General features: G+C 46.3%; 1 protein-coding gene across 1 annotated transcript in view; it reads left to right on the forward strand.

Annotated features, from left to right (window-relative positions):
* LOC121878369 (zinc finger protein 704-like) overlaps positions 1–19,996 on the forward strand; it is a 144,785-nt gene that overhangs the window by 26,112 nt on the left and 98,677 nt on the right. The window contains exons 2-3 of the mRNA XM_042384572.1: positions 744–925; positions 6,993–7,105. Of these exons, the coding sequence (XP_042240506.1) occupies positions 744–925; positions 6,993–7,105 (295 nt within the window). The remainder of the gene's footprint in view (positions 1–743; positions 926–6,992; positions 7,106–19,996) is intronic.

Raw genomic sequence — 19,996 nt, forward strand, 5'->3', positions numbered from 1 at the left:
CTCAAGTAATTTCTACATTTAATTTGTGTGTGTGTGTGTGTGTGGTAGTAGTATTGGTATTATTGGTAGTAGTAGCCAGTAATAGTAGTAGTATTGATAGTAGTATTGTGTGTGTGTGTGTGTGTGTGTGTGTGAACCTTCACCAGTACGTGGTGGTGGTGGGAGAAGAAGATTAGGTTATTCTTTTGTTTTTAAAAGTAATGAATGAATGAACGTAGTCGGTGTTTTTAGTTTATTCACTGTACCGTTATGTATTGTGTCTCCTTGCAAAACGAAATTAATTAATGTTGAAAAAATATACATGAAGAACATCAATGCTGATAGTAATTTTAATAGGTGTGTGTGTGTGTGTGTGTGTGTGTGTGTGTGTGTGTGCGTGCTCTATTTTGTTGAATTTACTTAAGCAGCACAATAGCCAGGCATTTTCAAACACACACACACACACACACACACACATGGTATAAAACAAATTATCTACAAAGCTTATTCCTGTTCTTTAGATGGAGGAGGGAACTTCTTTGTCGACCATCATATTAACATGAATGAAATATATTATGTGTTTCGTGTTATGTTATGTAGTTAGCACAGTACACACACGGAAGCCAACACCTGGTAGCCTATAGCTGAGGGCGTCGCTCTGCTTCACGGAACAAACGCCGTGACTGTAAACCAAGTGAGTTAAACCAATTTTTTTTAGAACAAACTTTCCTAACTCTCTCTCTCTCTATCTCTCTCTCCTGTAGACTGGCGTGAGGCAAGACGTTAAGAAGAGGATTGAGGAGATTCGCCTGCTGGAGTCGAGAAAGTCTGCTCGCCTCGCCGATCAGGACACAGACTTCGCCAAGCTCGCCGATATGTCAACTGACCGCAAGGAACGCAAGTCCTCCCAGACTATTGACGTGCCCGCCCCCTCTGGTGTACAAGGGTGAGTGTGAGGCTGTGTTTATTGCGCCTGGTGGTGTACAAGGGTGAGGAGGTGGTGTACAAGGGTGAGGAGGTGGTGTACAAGGGTGAGGAGGTGGTGTACAAGGGTGAGGAGGTGGTGTACAAGGGTGAGGAGGTGGTGTACAAGGGTGAGGAGGTGGTGTTCAAGAATGGTCGGATATACGAGTTAGTTTGATCTCTTGCATAACATAACAAAGTTTATAGCCATTACGATATCCACGACCAGATAGATAGCCTAATAATTAATTGGAACTGATAATATTTGTGACATTTTCGATAACGCGATTACCTCCCCCCCCCCTCCCCTCCCAGTAGTAAATTAGGAGTGTTTGATATCACCGATTACTAAATGGATGTTGGGTCAAAATTCCTGTTATCCTATGTGTGTGTGTGTGTGTGTGTGTTGGCGCTTATGACATTATTATATTGAGTTATATTATTATAGCTTGTTGTCACTTAAGCAGAATTAATGTTATCTCTTTAATTGGATGTTATCTTAGTATTTTTTTTTAAGTTGTTTAGGACCCAATTAAGTTATCAGGAATACATTACTTCGTCGGTTCGTTAGAAAATGGATGATTTAATGAGTTCTGAAAGTGTTCGTTGACCTGGAAATAACACACACCAAAAAAGTGAGTCAATCACACCTGTGTACCTGTATATCACCTGTTGTTTTGGCTACCTGTGAAGTGTAGGATTGGCTGGTTAGACAGACAGACAGATGGATGGATAGATAGATTAATACTGTAGATGGATAGATAGATAGATAAATACTGTAGATAGATAGATAGATAGACAGATAGATACTGTAAATAGATAGATGAATACTGTCGATAGATAGATACAGTAGATAGATAGATAGATAAATACTGTCGATAGATAGATAAATACTGTCGATAGATAGATACTGTAGAGAGATAGATAGATAAATACTGTCGATAGATACTGTAGATAGATAGATAAATACTGTCGATAGATAGATAGATAAATACTGTCGATAGATAGATAGATAAGTACTGTCGATAGATAGATAATCAGTAAAAATCGTCACACAAGCTTACAGTGATTCAGCATGTATACAAATGAATATCCCGTCACCCCGTCACCACGTCACCCCGTCACCCCGTCACCGTAGGTCTTGTATAGATTAATGTACGATTTATGTGTTCTGTGGGAATCTGTGGGGCCACCGCCAGTAGAACGTGAGGCTGGATAATGTGGTGAGGATTTGTGTCACAGGTCCGTGTTTTGGCAACTCTCTCTCTCTCTCTCTCTCTCTCTCTCTCTCTCTCTCTCTCTCTCATCCTTCGCCGATGCCTCGTGACATTCCTGACCTATGTAAAGGGAGAGGATGGGGGGGGTATAACAGATTGCTTATATAAGTATGTCATGTAACTGTAAAATACCTCCTTACCTTAGTGCTGATAATTTCGTTAGTACCTGTGGACAATTTACACAAACTGGACTTTTTTTTTTTTTTTGGATTTTTTTTTTTTTTTTTTTTGTAGGACACTGTTGTTGGGGGCCGTTGTCATAACCAGTTGTACCACAGTTTAACATTACAACCGCGGCACGTAGAGGTGTTGTATGTTATGGGTGACAAGAGAGGTGTGGTTTGTGGGGTTGTGTGTAGAACTGTGGTGGTGGTGGAGGAGGAGCCGGGGTTTGGTGGATGAAGGAAGGTGAATGGATGATGATCAAGACCTCGGAACTATGGGGTGGGAGGAGGAGGAGGAGAAAGGAGGGTTCACTTACCACAAATAACTCCCCCGCGGCGTTAAGTACACCACCACCAGCAGCAGCAGTAGTAGTAGTAGTAGTAGTAGTAGTAGTAGTAGTAGTAGTATCCCCAGACCCTCTCTTTGTTGATTGACCTTTAATCTCCCCCCCCCCCAGCACCCAGGATACATATATTGTGATCTGGTGGGGGTTTTTTGTGTCCGTTTTTATAAAGAGTTTGATAACATAGTCGTCATTAACCCAATAATGGGGCCGGGGCTTCCTTGTCCGACTCTCCCCTGTCCTCTCTCTCCTCATTGTCCAGTCCTCTCTCTCCTCATTACCTCCAATCCCTCTCTCTCCCTCATTACCTCCAATCCCTCTCTCCTCATTACCTCAGTCCTCTCTCTCCCTCATTACTCAATCCCTCTCTCTCCCTCATTACCTCCAGTCCCTCTCTCTCCCTCATTACCTCCAGTCCCTCTCTCTCCCTCATTACCTCCAGTCCCTCTCTCTCCCTCATTACCTCCAATCCCTCTCTCTCCCTCATTACCTCCAGTCCCTCTCTCTCCCTCATTACCTCCAATCCCTCTCTCTCCCTCATTTCCTCCAATCCCTCTCTCCCTCATTACCTCCAATCCCTCACCACTACCACATCCCTCCACTTTGTCACCACACCTTGTCACCACACTGCCACACACTGTCATCGCCATCACCCCGTGTGTGTATGTATGTATGTATGTTTGTTTGTTTGTTTATTTGTTTGTCATCTTGGTTCTTGGTTCATCGTTTATAAATGTCGTGTCTATTCAGGTCTCATATTTCAATAATTAATTTTGTTTTCTGTTTCAATTTAGTTTTTAGTTCCATATAGTTCTATTTTTATTTTTATTTTTAGGACTTGATTTTATTTAGTTATGTGTTAAAGTCGTGTGGTGAATTTTTCCAATATTATGAGTTGCTGTTGTTGGTGGTGATGGTGGCGGTGGTGGCGGCGGTAGTGGCAGCATTCCTTGGCACTGCCTGGCACGCGGGTACTGTCCTTGACGCTGGAGGCAGAGGAGGAATATTGACAATGGTAATGGTAGTGATGGTGGTAGTGGTGATGGTGGTGGTGGTGGTAGTGGTAGTGGTGGTGGCAGTGGTGATGGTGGTGGTGGTGGTGGTGGCAGTGAGGTGATGGTGGTAGTGGTGGTGGTGGTGAGGTGGTGATGGTGGTAGTGGTGATGGTGGTGATGAGGTGGTAGTGTGGTGGTGAGGTGGTAGTGGTGAGTGGTGGTAGTGGTGATGGTGGTGGTGGTGGTAGTGGTGATGGTGGTAGTGGTGATGGTGGTGGTGGTGGTGGTGGTGGCGGTGGTGGTGGTAGTAGTGGTGATGGTGGTAGTGGTGGTGGTGGTGGTGTGGTGGTAAGTGGTGATGGTGGTAGTGGTGGTGGTGGTGGTGGTGGTGGTAGTGGTAGTGGTGATGGTGGTAGTGGTAGTGGTGATGGTGGTAGTGGTGATGGTGGTGGTGGTGAGTAGGGTGATGGTGGTAGTGGTAGTGGTGATGGTGGTGGTGGTGGTAGTGGTGGTGGTGGTGGTAGTGGTGTTGCAGTAGTTTTAGTGGTGTTGGCACTACTTGGCACCCTAGTGTTGTACCCCACGTTGGAAGAGAGGAAGAGGAGCATTGATGATAGGGGTGACATTGACCTATAGGGGCGGTGGGTGGGTGGGTGGGTGGGTGGGTAGGGACGGTGGGTAGGGAAGGTGGGTGTATTGGTGGGTGGGAGAGAGAACGCCGTCGGGGCCTCTTTAATAATTCCTTCACCCCTGACATTTACAAAGTATCAGAGAATTGTTGACAGGTGTGAAGGTCAATGGGTCGTGTTTACCTCTCTGGTCACTCACCCCTCCCGGCCCTATACTTCACCTGGCTGGGGGGGAGGGGGGAGATACTGCTGGGTGGTGAGTTAAGTAGGACACCAGCAGTAGCAAGAACAGCGATTAGGGACGTCTTCCTCCACCTCTTCCTTGTTCGAGGTATAATCGTATGTTATCAGTGAATCCAGTAGAGGGGAGGAAGGGGAAAGAGGAGGAGGAGGAGGAGGAGCAGAGAGAAGGAGGAAGAGAAGGTGCACTTAGATTCCTGCTTGATTCGGACAGGCTAACCACTTCATTATTCTACCTCACACTCGATAGGCTGGCCACCCATCACCACCACCACCACCACCACCCATCGCCACCATCACCCTCACAATACATCATCTTCGGCAGGCACTGACCTTGAAGCCTAAGACCTACCCAATTGTTTCGTCGTATTGTTCATTGATTCTCTCGCTTCCTGTGTGTACCGAGTCTCTGTCCCTGGCGCATTCTTATGTAAGAGTGGTAATAATAATAATAATAATAATAATAATAATAATAATAATAATAATAATAATAATAATAATAATAATAATAGTAAAAATAATAATAATAATAATAACAGTAAAAATAATAATAATAATAATAATAATAATAAAAATAATAATAATAATAATAATAATAATAAAAATAATAATAATAATGAATAATAATAATAATAATACTATAATTTCTGGTATTGCGCTACAAACCTTGGCTCTCGCTTTACTTTTTATAGCAGGCAATATAACGTGTGTGTGTGTGTGTGTGTGTGGTAGAGGTCATTGGCCCCCCTGGCACTGTCGGCTCGTGTCAACATCGACCACCAGCACGCAGCAGCCAGCGCCCTAGTGGCAGTGACCGTGAAATGTGTGTGTGTTGACATCACTACGACCATCACTACCACCATCATGACCACACGACTACCACCACTACTACCACCACTACACACTACCACCACTACTACCACTCCCATCACCATCATTGCTACATATTACCAACAAGAACACTACTACTACCACTACCACCATCACCACCAAACACTACTACCACTACCACCATCACTACCACAATGTTTTGGTGAATGTTCAGAATGTCACGAAAGCTTTGGAGAGAGAGAGAGAGAGAGAGAGAGAGAGAGAGAGAGAGAGAGAGAGAGAGAGAGCTAACAATGGGTGCATACAAATTGGTAAACCTGTAATTTTGCTGAATCCCCTCCCCAACACACCTGCACTGTACACACATCTGTCTCAGCTATCGAGTGTCACTGACCTCTCATAGTCCAGCAAATATCTGTACACTTCTGACCTGTAAATCGTTCTCTGCACACGTGTACCTCACCTCCCCTCTCACCCCCTCCCTTACCTCTCTCCCTCCCCTCCCCCGCTCTCCTGTACACACCTGTAGCTCCCAACTATGCCTCCCCCCCACACACACACACCTCTGTTACTTCCACCTGTGCTGAGCATTGATGACCTAGAGATATTTTTCACAGGTGTGTGTGTGTGTGTGTGGCCTGTGTGTGTGTGTGTGTGTGTGTGTGTGTGTGTGTGTGTGTGTGTGTGTGTGTGTCGGCTTTAGAAGTGGTATACGACGGTGTTGGCAACTGACGGACAGGTGTTGCTTCGTCAGGTCTATATCTCCTACGTCACGTAATACCTTCACCCCCAGCACCTCTCTTCCTCCTCTTCCTCCTGTTCTTCCTCCTCTTCCTCCTGTTCTTCCTCCTCTTCTTTCTCCCCTTCCTCCTGTTCCTCTTGCTCTTCCTCTTCCTCCTCTTTCTCCTCTTTCTCCTGTTCTTCCTCATCCTCTTCCTCCTGTTCTTCCTCTTCCTCCTCCACTTCCTCCTGTTCTTCCTTCTCCTCCTCCTTGCGGAATCGATCAAGTTTACCTCCTCTTCTCACGTCACGCACAACACCTTGACCCAACACCTCTCTCTCTTTCTTCCTCCTCTTCCTCCTTCTACTCCTCGCAGAATCTTCATATTTACCTTTATCCCCCCCCCTGTCAGCTGTCTCCCGCCTTCAGTTTAGTCTAGCGGCTCTGATCCCTGTGAAAATATACTCCCATCCCATGTAAACAAACAGGAGATCCCCCCTCCCTCCCTCCCTCACCCCCACTTAATATACTCTCACATGGATCAAGGACTCGACATTCACTCTCTGAATGTAACACTGAGAGAAATATGTCTTTGAGGTAGAGTATTATCTGGTTGGGTTCGTTAATTACACTAACCAAGGCCTGTGTAGAGAAGGTTGTCCGTCTCTCTCTCAATGCGTCGGCTGGACTACCCAGATTAGGTCAAATTGCAATCCACCACCACCCTTGTAGTCAGGTAGTAACCGACCACAACATTCTAGTAGCGTTCCCGTTGCCATGGCACCCAATGTTTACATCCGTTTCTCTGGCCTGACTGACGCAAGCTATTTATTTTTCCTTTTTCTGCAGGTCCCGCAAGCGGCGTAGCTCACGCTCAGAGGAGGACCAGATGGATGAGTGTGCCGCAGCTATGGTCCTCATGAAGCTATCATGCTCGCCACGCTCCCCGGTTATGCCTGATGGTAAGTTGGATAAATGCTCCTTTCTGTTTTTCTAAATATGCGAATTGGTGTTTTGAGTCACAAATGCTCCATTACTGTTACCGTATCGTAGATATGCTCCTCTCCTCATACTCCAGTTAATCTTCCCCACAATCACGCTCCAGTTAATCTCCCCGCAGTCACACTTCGGTTAATTTCCCCACAGTCACGCTCCAGTTAATCTCCCCACAGTGACGTTCCAGTTAATCTCCCCACAGTCACGCTCCAGCTAATCTCCCCACAGTCACGCTCCAGCTAATCTCCCCACAGTCACGCTCCAGTTAATCTCCCCACAGTCACGCTCCAGTTAATCTCCCCACAGTCACACTTCAGTGATCTGCATCATTCAGTTTCTCTTCTCAGTGAGCACTATTCCTTCTTTTTATTCTCTTTCCCTCCTTCCTTCATTCCTTCATCTCATTCCTCCTGCCTTTTTTCCTCTCGTGCCTCCTCTCTCCCTTCTTCCTTCCTCCCTTCCGCCATCTCATTCTTTCTCCCTTCTGTCTCCCTTCATTCCTTTATCTTAATCTTCCTTCCTTCCCTTTTGCCTCCTCTCTCCTTTCCTCCCTTCCTTCAATCTTTCATCTCATTTTTCCTTTCTTCCCTCTTCCTCCCTTCCCGTATTCCTCCATTCCTTCTTTATCTCGTTCGTCTCAATCTATTCTCTCCCTCTCGCCCTTCCTTTCTCCATTCTCTTTCCTTGTTTCTCTTTTCATTGTCTTCCCCTCTTTATTCTCTCCCCTTCTTGCATTTTTCTTTCATGTCGCTTCCCCCTTCCCTTCCTCTATGTGTCACAGGGCAGGTCTCTCTCTCTCTCACAGGGCAGATCAACCACGCGTGAACAATCGTACCCTTTTGCCATCAGTTTTATGAAAGTTTACTGTAACGTCACGAATGCTGTCTCACGCCTCGGTGGTACTAATGGTCAGCTGACTACTGTGTGAGAGGGGAGGGGGTGTTAAGGAGAGGTCTTTGGGAGGGGGAGGTGGTGAAGTGGAGGGAGGTGTTGGTGAGGGAATTAGAATGGAGTGTGGCTAATGGAGGATTGGGGGTGTTAGGAGGAGGGGTGGGGTGGGGGAGGAAAACGGGTGAGAGGGAGGGAGGAGGTGGGAGATCTTGGAGGAGAGAGGAGAGGTATCAGATAGTGAAGGAGAGAGGAGGATTTAACAGTTGTATGTGACGTGTGTGTGTGTGTGTGTGTGTGTGTGTGTGTGTGTGTGTGTGTGTGTGTGTGTGTGTGTGTGTGTGTGTGTGTGTAAAGAGCTGAAGTTTTATGTAATTGTTGTTGTTGACTGGTGGTAAAGTAGATTATTTTGATTTCGTTGTTTTGTAAGTGGGAGTGTGTGTAAGTTTTGATACAGGTACGGACACAAGTACTGGCATCAAATAGTTTCCCACAAAGAAGTACAAAACACACAAGTACAGCGGATAACAACATGATGACTGTACTTAAATACACACACACACACACACACACACACACACAGACAGACAGACAGACAGGACATACATGAAGCATAATGTGCATACACACGATTCTATAACCAAAACGAGTGTCGTGGTCCGTCCGTCCGTCCCTGAGGTAACGGGTATTCCCTCAAGGTGATGCCATGCTCGATGCCTTGTTATACAGACTGGCCTGAAGTATACCTCTCTCTCTCTCTCTCTCTCCTACTTCACTCTCTCCACTCCTCATTTACTCCTCCTTCACTCCTTCTCTCCTTCACTCTTCTCTTCCTTTACTCCTCCCCTCCTCCCCCAGCATCTGAAGATTTTTTTTATGAACTAAGCCTCCTGAAGGGGGTAACAGGTGACCTCTCTATAGGAGCCAGCTGTGGTAGGCGCTGCAGGAGGTCAACTTTAAACCAGGTGCTGCGGACCTCATGACCCGCCGTATCCTTCGTCAGGTTATCGATCTGATGGTGGGAGGGCGTCATGATGGGCGGCAATGCAGTGTGGGCGGGGGAGGGCTAAGATGGCGTGATGGGTGAGTTGATAGAATGGGCGGCAATGCAGTGTGGGCGGGGGAGGGCTAAGATGGCGTGATGGGTGAGTTGATAGAATGGGCGGCGGTGCAGTGTATGAGTGGGGGCTAAGATGGCGTGATGTATGCAATGATAGAATGGCGGTGTGGGTGGGGGGTGGGGCGGCAGTGGTGGGTTGGTGGGTAGAAAGGATAAAGAGATGTTGGGGGATGGCAGGAGATGATAGGAGGTTGGTAGCAATAGTGTGGTTGGCAGGGGGGCGGCAATAATGGTGGAACGCAGAGGGGCGGCAATAGTGGGTGGCAGGGGGCAGCAATAGTGGGTGAGGGGCGGCAGCAAGTGGGTGGCAGAGGGGGCGGCAATAGTGGGTGGCAGAGAGGGGGTGGGGTGGCAGGTCACCTTTAAAGCATTACAGGTTAGCAGGAATCAGCTGGCGGCGGCGTCCTTCAGGAGAAGAGCATCCTGTACCATGATGCTGGTCTCTCTCTCTCTTTCTCTCTCTCTCCTTTGAGCCATTTATTCTGTGTATTTTTTCTGTAACTTTCTTTATTTCCATACATAGACGATTCTTAACGGGTATGTGAGGCAACATTTAGGAGGGAGGGAGGAGAGAAGGCCGAAGTGAGGAGGTTATTGGGGGGAGAAGGGTGATAGTCACCCTCCTCACACCTGGTGCATCATGGATCAGATACACGTCAACAGAACACGTATTTGAGGACAGGTGCAAGCTGCCTCAGAGTGCCTGCGCTGTGAATGTGCAGAGAGAGAGAACACGGTAACAAGAGAGGCAAAAGCGATGATTAGGAATAAGAAAGAAAATGATGCGGAACAGGAAAAGAGAGAGGTGTGTGTGTGGAGAGACGTCTTTAAGCTTGTTGATGCCACAAAGATCGTGCCCTGAATACACATCATCGCCTCAGGTCCTCTCTTCTGTTCTCTCAAGACCCTGCTGAACCTCCCACCCCCTCAACAGGTCTCTTTATCCTCACAGCGTCAGCCAACCTGCCCTCCCCACCTGGGCAGAACAATTTATGCCTCATTACTTGGGGTTAAGAGCAATGAGAGGAAGGGAGGTAGATGAGGGGATAGATGAGAGGAGGCAGGTAGATGAGGGAGGATTCAAGTGGGTGGGGAGAGAGGAGGTAGATGGGGGGATAGATGAGAGGGCAGGTAGATGAGGGAGGTCAAAGTGGTGAGGAGAGGAAGGGAGGTAGATGAGGGGATAGATGAGAGAGGAGAGGAGGTAGATGGGAGAGGAGTCAGGTAGGTGAGGAGGCAGGAAGGTGAGGAGGTGGAGGCAGAGATAATGAGGAGGAAAGGGAGTCAGGTAGATGAGGGGGATAGATGAGAGAGGAGAGGCAGGTAGATGAGGGGATTATCATGATGACCTGTATGGTCCAGTAAATAACACCTCCAGCGGTGGTAGGAGGTGATCATGACCCTAGCCTCCCTCCCCCTCCCTGCATCAGATTTACGAGGTGTAATTGTAAGAGGAGGTGGTGGGTCGTGGTGGTGGGTCGTGGTGGTGGTGGGTCGGATGGTGTGGTCATGTGGTGGTGGTGGTGGGTCGTGGTGGTGGGTCGTGATGGTGGTGTGTGTGGGTCGTGGTGGTGTCGTGGTGGTGGGTCGTGGTGGTGGGTCGTGTGGTGGTGGGTCGTGATGGTGTGTGGGTGGGTCGTGGTGGTGGTGTGGTGGTGGGTCGTGATGGTGGTGTGTCGTGGTGGTGGGTCGTGGTGGTGGGTCGGGTGGTGGTGTGTGGTGGTGTCGTGTGGTGGTGGGTCGTGTGGTGGTGTGGGTCGTGTGGTGGGTCGTGGTGGTGGTGGTCTGGCTGGTTAGGGAAGTGTAAAAAAAAATAATAATGATAATAATAACACCAACCTCCTTTTCCTCCTCCTCCTCTTCTCCCTCCTCCTCCCACCCTCACCCCGTCAAGGATATAACTACGTCTCCAGGCAGCAGTTAACCTCAGCGGCCAATTACAGTTTATCTTAAGGGTAATCTAGGCTCTCATTGGTTGGTTATTAGGCCTATAGGGTGGTCCTTGCGGCTTCTCGTGGGCCTAACACGGGATACAGGTAATAACAAGGTGAACTCAGGTGCTGTGCTGAGAGAGAGAGAGAGAGAGAGAGAGAGATTTTCAATGGTGTGTTAATGTTATGGATGGATGGATAGATAGATAGACAGTGTAGCATTGACCAACATGGCACTTACCTGTAGCATTGACCAACATGGCACTTACCTGTAGCAGTGACCAAATCAAGCAATGTCACACCTCCGTCATATTGATTGATTTCCAATTTTTTCCTCTTTCTTTCATCCCCTCCCTTTATTCTCTCCTCACTCTCCTCTTCTGTCACCCCCCCCAGCTGTGAGACAAGGGTATTGTCCCCGGTGGTACGTGAGGGACTGAACCCAACAATAACAGGTGGCTAATCTTCAATACCTTATCACAATCACAGGTAATCAGTACTAAGAAAATATACCTGCAGTTTCACCAAATAACTTCAGGTGCATTTTAAATTATCATAACTAATCTTCCCTCCCCTTATTGGTGTAATATATTGGTGCGTCATATGTACCATTTACTGACGTCACTAAAAGTTGTAAACACTGTACATAAGTCACCTGGGGGTGGGTGATTGCAGTATCCACAACACCTGTAATTTTCTAAAAGCTTCAGGTGTTGGTTCCTGCGTCCAACTGGTAGTGTGATGGAGGACGAACGTGGGGGTGGGGGGGGGGTGGGTTAGGAGGAAGAAGGAAGAGAGGGAAGGAGGTAGACTGAGGGAAGAAGAGGAGGGTAGAAGGAAAGAAGGGAGGTAAGAGTGAAGGAAGGAAGGAGAGAGGAAGAGGGGAAGAAGGTAGGAGGGAAGGAGGGGCGAGACATGCACATGGGCTCCCTATACACCAGTTCAGTAAATAATTCACTAGACTTCACCACGTAGCCCAAGCAATGCCGGAATGGCTCTTTAGATTATCGATCAAGTGCCTCAGTGCCGCTGCCAACCCCCCCTCACTCATCCCTAGGTCAATGTACTGATGTCAATGTTGTCGATTATGGTGTTGGTAATGATTGTGATGGTGTTGATAATGGTGGTAGTGTAGTCGTGTTGGTATCAGTGTCACCTTGTTGACACTATACCTTCTCAATGGTGTCAAAAGAGTTATGGTGTTACTATCTTGTGGCATCATTCGTATCGTTGACATTATCAAGACCGGGATCTAGAGTAAATTGTTGACATCCCATTCCATTAGGGCGATCTGTGTGTGTGTGTGTGTGTGTGTGTGTATAACTCCACACTAGGTTGCATGGATGACGTGTGTACACCTTACCACCCCCGCTGTTGTGCGTGTCCGTCACACAATACCACACACGGGTCTCCCCCTCTTGGAGTCATTAAAATTATTCACTAATGTGTTTCACTCAATATCCTGCCATTGCTCGTCCCTCCTCACGGCAGTTTTGTAGCCACCACTTTACACGACTTACCTGTATAAATAAATAAAACGGGTGAAATTATTAATCCAGTACCTGCTACCCCCTTACCCCCCTTAACTCTCCCGTCATAGTACACATTTGATTAGGTGTTCCAGGGTACACTTACTTTGAAAACGTAAACATTGGGTTGCTTTGGACGAGGCAGGTAGTAGTTCCAGGGTAGACTTTGTTGAGAAGTAAACACAAATATAATAATAATAGCAAGATATATGTGTGTGTGTGTGTGTGTGTGTGTGTGTGTGTACCACTATGAGATATTCACCTTGTCCCGGAGTAATAATTAAGAGCTAAGGATCATTAACTAATCAGCTTAATTGCGATGGGGAGGTTGAGCCAGAAGGAGAAGGGGTGGAAGGTTATAGATCCTCCAGTACGATTAACAGGAGGGTTACCTTGAAGGAGGGGGGGCAATTCATCCCCAGCTCGGGGTGACGTACTACAACTAATGATGATAATAATGACAATTGTGATAACATGAAGGGGGAGGAAGAGGAAAGGTGAAAGGAAGAAAGGAGGAGGAAAGAATTCGAAAGGGGAGGAAGAAAGGATATGAAAGTAGAGAGGTAAAGGAAGAGAAGAAGAAGGAGAAGCTAGGAGGAGAGGAGAGGAGAGGGGTGTTAACAGCTCCCGGCGGATCTATAGGTTGTGTCACTTTAAACTGCCTCAGCCAGAATTAGAGACACCATTCATATTTTTAGCACTGATGGTGTTCCTTACCTGTTGTTCACTGTTAAGAGGTTAATGAGGCCACACACACACACACACACACATACATACATACATACATACATACATACATACAGACAGACAGACAGACAGACATACATACATACATACATACATACATACATACATACATACACACACACATACATACATACACACACACATACACACACACGCACACCTGTACTGTTGTTGTGAGCACCTGAAGATAAGCCTCCATCTTCACACCCATAACTTATTTCACATGTTGATTTTTAAACATATTAACGCTATACCTTGGGGCGTTAGGGCAGGTTAGAAGAGGTTAGTTAGGTAAGGTTAATTTTTATTAGATTAGTGTTAGGTTAGGTTAAATTTTATTAGGTTAGATTGAATTAATTTGTATTAAGTTAGGTGTAAGTTAACGTTCGGTTGTCTATTCTTCTGGTGATGGGATATTTACCCAAACTAAACGACCAGAATAAAAAAAAAGAACATGGCATCACAATTACACCTTGAGACTCTACCTTAACTACACACCTCCATCAAAAACCTCAGGTGGTGTTTGCTCGTTGTGTTCTGTGTTTTTCTTGTGTGTGTTTTGTAGAGTAAATAATGTAGGAGGAAGAATGGCATCCAAGCATTGTAGTGATTCCCAGATGTTTGAGATTTAGGGCGTATTAAGAGGTGGAGGAAGAGTGTAGGTGTTGTGGTGATGGTGGTGTTGGCATGGTGGTGGTAGTGGTGTTTGATGGTAGTAGTGGTGGTGACTGATGATAAAGTGATGGTAATGGTTAACTGATGGTAGTAGTGGGGTGACGATGGTATATTACAGTAGTAGTAGTAGTGGATGGTAGTAGTAGTAGGTGGTAGTTGATGGTCATACCCCTTAAGTATAGTGTGACCTGAACCCAACACACAGACAAAACACATTCCCAGCCTTGACGATCTGGAGGGGGGAGGGCGGTCACCTGCGTATGGCGCTCCACCGGGGCCACTGACCTCCCCGTGCTGTTATGCCTCCACTCACCCTCCATTGCCCAAGTGCCACTGGCACGTACCTGAGAGATTGATAGGTAGATAAGAATGAGGAGATGGTGATGGGTAAATGGGTAGGGCAATGGGTAAATGGGTAAGGTGTTGGGAGGTGGTATGACGTTGATAAGGGGTGATAGGTAAGGAAGGCTCTGGGGAAGAAAGTAAGGGGAGGGGGTGTTATGGTCCTCTGTTAATGGGTATCGATCTTGATGTGTTGTGTAGGAGAATACACACACACACCACACACACACACACACACACACACACACACACACACACACACACACACACACCAAGTAAATATTCGAAATTAATAAGAAAAAAATGTAACCCGAAAAAACAATAATAAATGAATACTGCAACAAACCTAACCTAACCTAACCAGAGGTAGACAGAAGGGTGGTGTACAAATGGATGTTGTACAGGGTGGGGGAAAAAGAAACTGTCTGGAGTGGGAGGTGTACAGTATGTGCATGTTGAGTTGGTCAGTACACGCACACAACACACACACACACTCTCTCTTTTTGTCACCCCCGAGCATGCCATTTGATGTACACGCCACCATATGATGTACACACCCTGCACACACACACACACACACACACATACACACACATACACACACAGAGGAAACGTACCCACGGATGAATAATTAGGATAATTACGTGTAGTTGAGGCACACACACCTGGGGGAGGTGGAGTGAGGGAGTGTTTCTACCTCCGATGCTATGTCTCTGTAACACACACACCTGTTCCCTCTTGGTGTGTATGGCAGGTGTAGGTGTACTTTACAGGTGTAGGTGTACTTTACAGGTGTGGGTGTACTTTACAGGTATGGGTGTACTTTACATGTGTGGGTATTTACAGGTGTAGGTGTACTTTACAGGTATAGGTGTACTTTACAGGTGTATAGTAATTGTGTCGCTATGCAGTTGAGTAGGGGGGGGTGTAGCTGTTATGACAGTCGTGTGTGTGTGTGTGTGTTGGTCATTATCCGGAGAAGGAATTTCCGGGATCCACTACATGGCCGGATACGGAACCTAACCAAACCAAACCTAACAACCAAACCAAAACTTAACCTAACCTAACCTACTTCCTAACCTAACCTAACCTAACCTAATCTAACCTAACCAAATCAAAACTTAACCTAACCTACCTCTAACTTAACTTAACCCAACCTAACCGAAACCGGAACTAATCTAGCGAGTATTGTGTTATAAGATCCAGGTTGTGGATATAGATTGGGTCCTGACATTTATCACGTCACTCCCGAATCTAATCTCTCCGTTAGTCAGGGCTGTGATTGGCCGAAGACATCGTTGACGTCATCGTGTTTTTATAATGGCATCACAGTTTCCAGCCAATAGCAATCCAGGTAAAATGACCTGTGTGTGTGTGTGTTTGGGTCGTGTGTCTCTGTAAGTGATTCATGACACACACACACACACACACACACACACACGCTGTAAACAAGCATCCCGTACTTCCCTTTGTGTAAGAACCGCTCCGATTAGTCAGGCTATTTTCTGTAGTAGCCAATGACAGCGCGTGGTTTATTGTTTTACGGGAGGGGGGATCAATCTCAACAACACAATGGTGATAGACGCCTGAATATAAAGCTGTAACGACGATAACTGTTTCCGTCCGTCTGTCTGTTCGTCTGCCTGTCCGTTCACCTTTGGGTCCGTCCGTCTGTCTGCCTATTCATCCGTCCGTTCACCGTCTGTCTGTCCGTCCGTTCACCCGTCCGCCCAACAACTCAGGTTTTATTGCCGGCATCACAACCAAGCTTTTAGTACACAAGTTCTCTGTCAATAGTTACTGAAGCTTATTGATTGTGTTCTCTGTCGTGAGCTGCTTTACTACTTGTTGCTGCTAGTAGTGGTGATAATGGTGGTGGTGATAGTGGTGTGGTGGTAGTGGTGATAGTGGTAGTGGTGGTGATAGTGGTAGTGGTAGTGGTGGTTGTTCCATCGAGTTACCCTTCCTTCCTTTTGTGCTCTCTCCTCCCCTCACTTCTTGCTTACTTCCCGTGGTGTTGATACTTGTAGTGACGTCAGTGGTGGAGTGATGACGTCAGTGATGGTGAGGATGTCAGTGGTGGTGGTGACGTCGGTGATGGTGAGGAGGTCAGTGGTGGTGGTGACGTCAGTGGTGGTGCTCTTTGTCCGTGTCCTCCACCCTAGTTGTGGTGGCTGTGTGCAGGTGGTGGTGGCGGGGTCCACTGGGTGCGTCAGCCTGGCCTTTGTCGCAGGTAGTGTATAACAAGACGACTGACTGACTGACTGACCGAGGGAGGGAGAGATGTGAGAGAAGCTGAGGTGTGTACTACTACTTACTAGTTTAATTCATCCTATAGAATGATACACTTGATAAGGTTTGTCACTAAGTTAGTAGTTATATTTTTGGTAAATAACCACTGTTTTATGGTTTCACTGGTGTAATAATAACAACAACAATATTATATTATAATAATAATAACGAGATACTGCATAACTCTAATGATATTTGAACTAATAAAACCCTTTGAAAGTGTGTGTGTGTGTGTGTGTGTGTGTGTGTGTGTGTGTGTGTGTGTAATTAATTTATAGCGGACATAGGTGTTAGAGTTAGGGAAGGGGGCATGTTGGACCTCATTTACGTAATTAAAGGTTTCTTGAGCAGGTGGGCATGATATTTTTTTTCTTTATTCTTTATCTTGTTTTTGTTGTGTTGTAGTTAGACGTAATGGGTGAACGTACGACGAGGTGAGGGGGGGGGGGATCTATGGTGAGGACCTAACCTCTTCCCACCGTTTATTTACATTCTGGAAACCCCAGCTGACGACTCGGTGTTGTTGATGTATGATAATTATTTCTATACAGTAAAATAATCAATAAATAATAATTATTTCTATACACACTGTTGTAAGTATTTATTGGTTTATGATAATTAATTGTGGAATTATATAGTCACATATACTAATTGATGTTGATAGTTGATGTTGATGTTGTACGATAATTTATATGAGAAACTTTCACATGATTGACGATTTTATTATTGTCACTGGAATATTTATTAGTGGTTGTTGTTATTAATGAAGGTTGTTATAAGTGTTGTAGATTATTGTGATTGGCTCGTGTTATAGAGTTTGTTGATACACACACACACAAACAAAGCACTTGTTTTTTTGGGTTGGTGTGGTTGTTTTTTTGTGGTGGTGTGTTGTTATTTAATATTTCAGGGATGGCTGTTGGGGGATTTACACAGGTAAATGATTCATTGTTTATCCTTTGTGTGTGTGTGTGTGTGTGTGTGTGTCAGGTTTCATCTTCTTGTTGTATTCCTCTGAAGACAAGTGCTGGTGTAGTAATATTGTTTATTATTATCATCATCATCATTCATCATCATCATCATCATCATCATCATCTGCTATTCCTCATTATTTTTTTTTTTTCTCTTGGTAATTAATTCAGTGTTGTGTTAATCAGTGGACGGATTTTATCTTGTGTCTGAACGGATGTCCTGTGCTTGGTGTTATTGCCCTGTTGCTGCTCCCGTTACTGGGTCCTGGTGTTGCGTTCCTAACCTAACCTAATCCAGTAAACCTAACCCAACTTGATTCCAACCTAACTTAACCTAACGTAACTTAACTTAACCTAAATCCATCCAACCTTAACCCTCCAGAGAGACTTGGGGTGTTTAATTCAGGTGAAATAAGCCAGCAGTAGTGGGGGGGCTAATCTTCAGGTGATCCCGGAATTTTACTCGTATAAAATACCTGTAAGACCATCAGATTAGATTAAATGATTATCCTGCTAGGGGTTAGTTGTGCGGACGGGGAGGGGAGGAAGGTTGGATCAATTGTGTTTGAATGTCGGTGAGTACGAACTTGCGCTTGGCTGTGTTGGGGGGGAGGGGGTACGTATCTCTTTTCTTCTTCAGGTGTGTTCATATATTTTTCTTTGTTTTAATTTTTATTTGTTGTTGTTGTTTTTTTTTTTTTTTCCTTTCAGGTGTTTTGATTATTTTTTGTTTACCTGTTGAAAATAATCTTATCTCTCTCCCCAGGTAAGTGTAGAGCCATGATGGTCGCCAAGGACACACAAGGTAGAGGCCCAAGAGCGTGTTATGTCAGGGGTGTCAGTTGTGGTGGTGTCAGGGTATCATTTGTGGTGTCAGCAGGCAGAGGGACGAACCTTACCTTGATCAGGGCTGGCCCTCCTCGCTCTGTCTAGTAATTGTATTTGAGGGAAGGTTGTGGATCTGTGTGTGTGTGTGTTGGAGAGGTGGAGGTGGGTGGTGGTGGTGCCGGGTGCTGGGAGATTTCGGCGATCACGTGATTCTTGGCCCGACCCCCACCCTGGCACCTCTCCCCTGGCACTTCCTGGGGCACCCCCTGCCGGCCACCCAACCCCAAGTGAGCTTGGTCTGGGAGAGAAGTTGAATGACCGACCTTGTCTCCTCTTCCTCCGTCCCTCTGTCAACCCCTGTTGCTGTAAATTTCCACACACACACACACACACACACACACACACACACACACACACACACACACACACACACACACACACACACACACACACACACAGCAACAATTCCTGGTTGTATCTGTTGAATGGAAGGAGGCTGACTGTTGTGTGTAGGTGGTCGATGGTCACACGGGGTAGGTAAGAGAGTCAAGTGTGGCAGTGGGAAAGTAGTGGTGGTGGTGGGTAGTAAGTGGGTGGTGGTGGTGGTGGTGGTGGTGTACAACAGGAGGGGAAGGAAACAATCACTCTGCTAATGTCCACTTCCTTCCCTCCACCAGGTCCTCCACTTCCTTCCCTCCACCTCTCTCCTATCAGACTACACTCCTCCACCAGACCCTCTCAGCACACCCCTCCATCTTCCTCTCCACCAGGATCCACCGCCGCCCCAGATGTTGGGACGATGAGAGAGAGAGAGAGAGAGAGATGCTGGGTGATAGCGAGGGTGATCGTGGAGGTGATTGTAACTACACTGGCGTGAGAGGGGGAGGGAACAATAGCTGGCCGGGAGGGGGGTGGAGCTGCTACTGGCACTGGGGGGAGAGGGGGGTGACACTAGAGTGAGGGACTGACACTAGAGGGAGAGGCATTGGTCATATGGGGAGGGGGGAGTCATTGGTGGCACTGGGGTAAGGGGAGGTACTTGCACTAGGGGGAGGTACTTGCACAGGGGAGGGGGAGGTACTGGCACTTGGAGGAAGGGGCTGGCACTGGCACTAGGGGAGGAGGGTACAGGTTAAGTCTGTGGTCAGGTCATCCCATCGCCACTCTGAAAGGACCTGGTGCTCGGCTTGGCTTAGTGGCTTGTTGCTTCAGGCCGGCTGTTGCAGAGGACGAGAGAGAGTAGGAGGAAGTGTGTGACGGTTTTAGAATAAATAGCAAGACTTTTATTATAACACACACACACAATAATAATAACACAGATTACTTTTTAAAATACGAAAAAAAAAACACGTGAATCCGATGAATTTCTAAATGAACACAGCGACTCCTGTTATCTCAGTGGGGTTCTCAAAATCCTTCGGCCGTTGTCATATTTTCTAACACCAAATTGTACCAAACGTATTTTTGGGGGGAGATCTTGTGTATATTAAAACCAAATTCTTAATACATAGTTATACATTTATTATAAGTAAAG

This window comes from Homarus americanus, unplaced genomic scaffold, assembly GCF_018991925.1.
Source record: "Homarus americanus isolate GMGI-L3 unplaced genomic scaffold, GMGI_Hamer_2.0 scaffold41027, whole genome shotgun sequence".
NCBI classification, from domain to species: Eukaryota; Metazoa; Arthropoda; class Malacostraca; order Decapoda; family Nephropidae; genus Homarus; species Homarus americanus.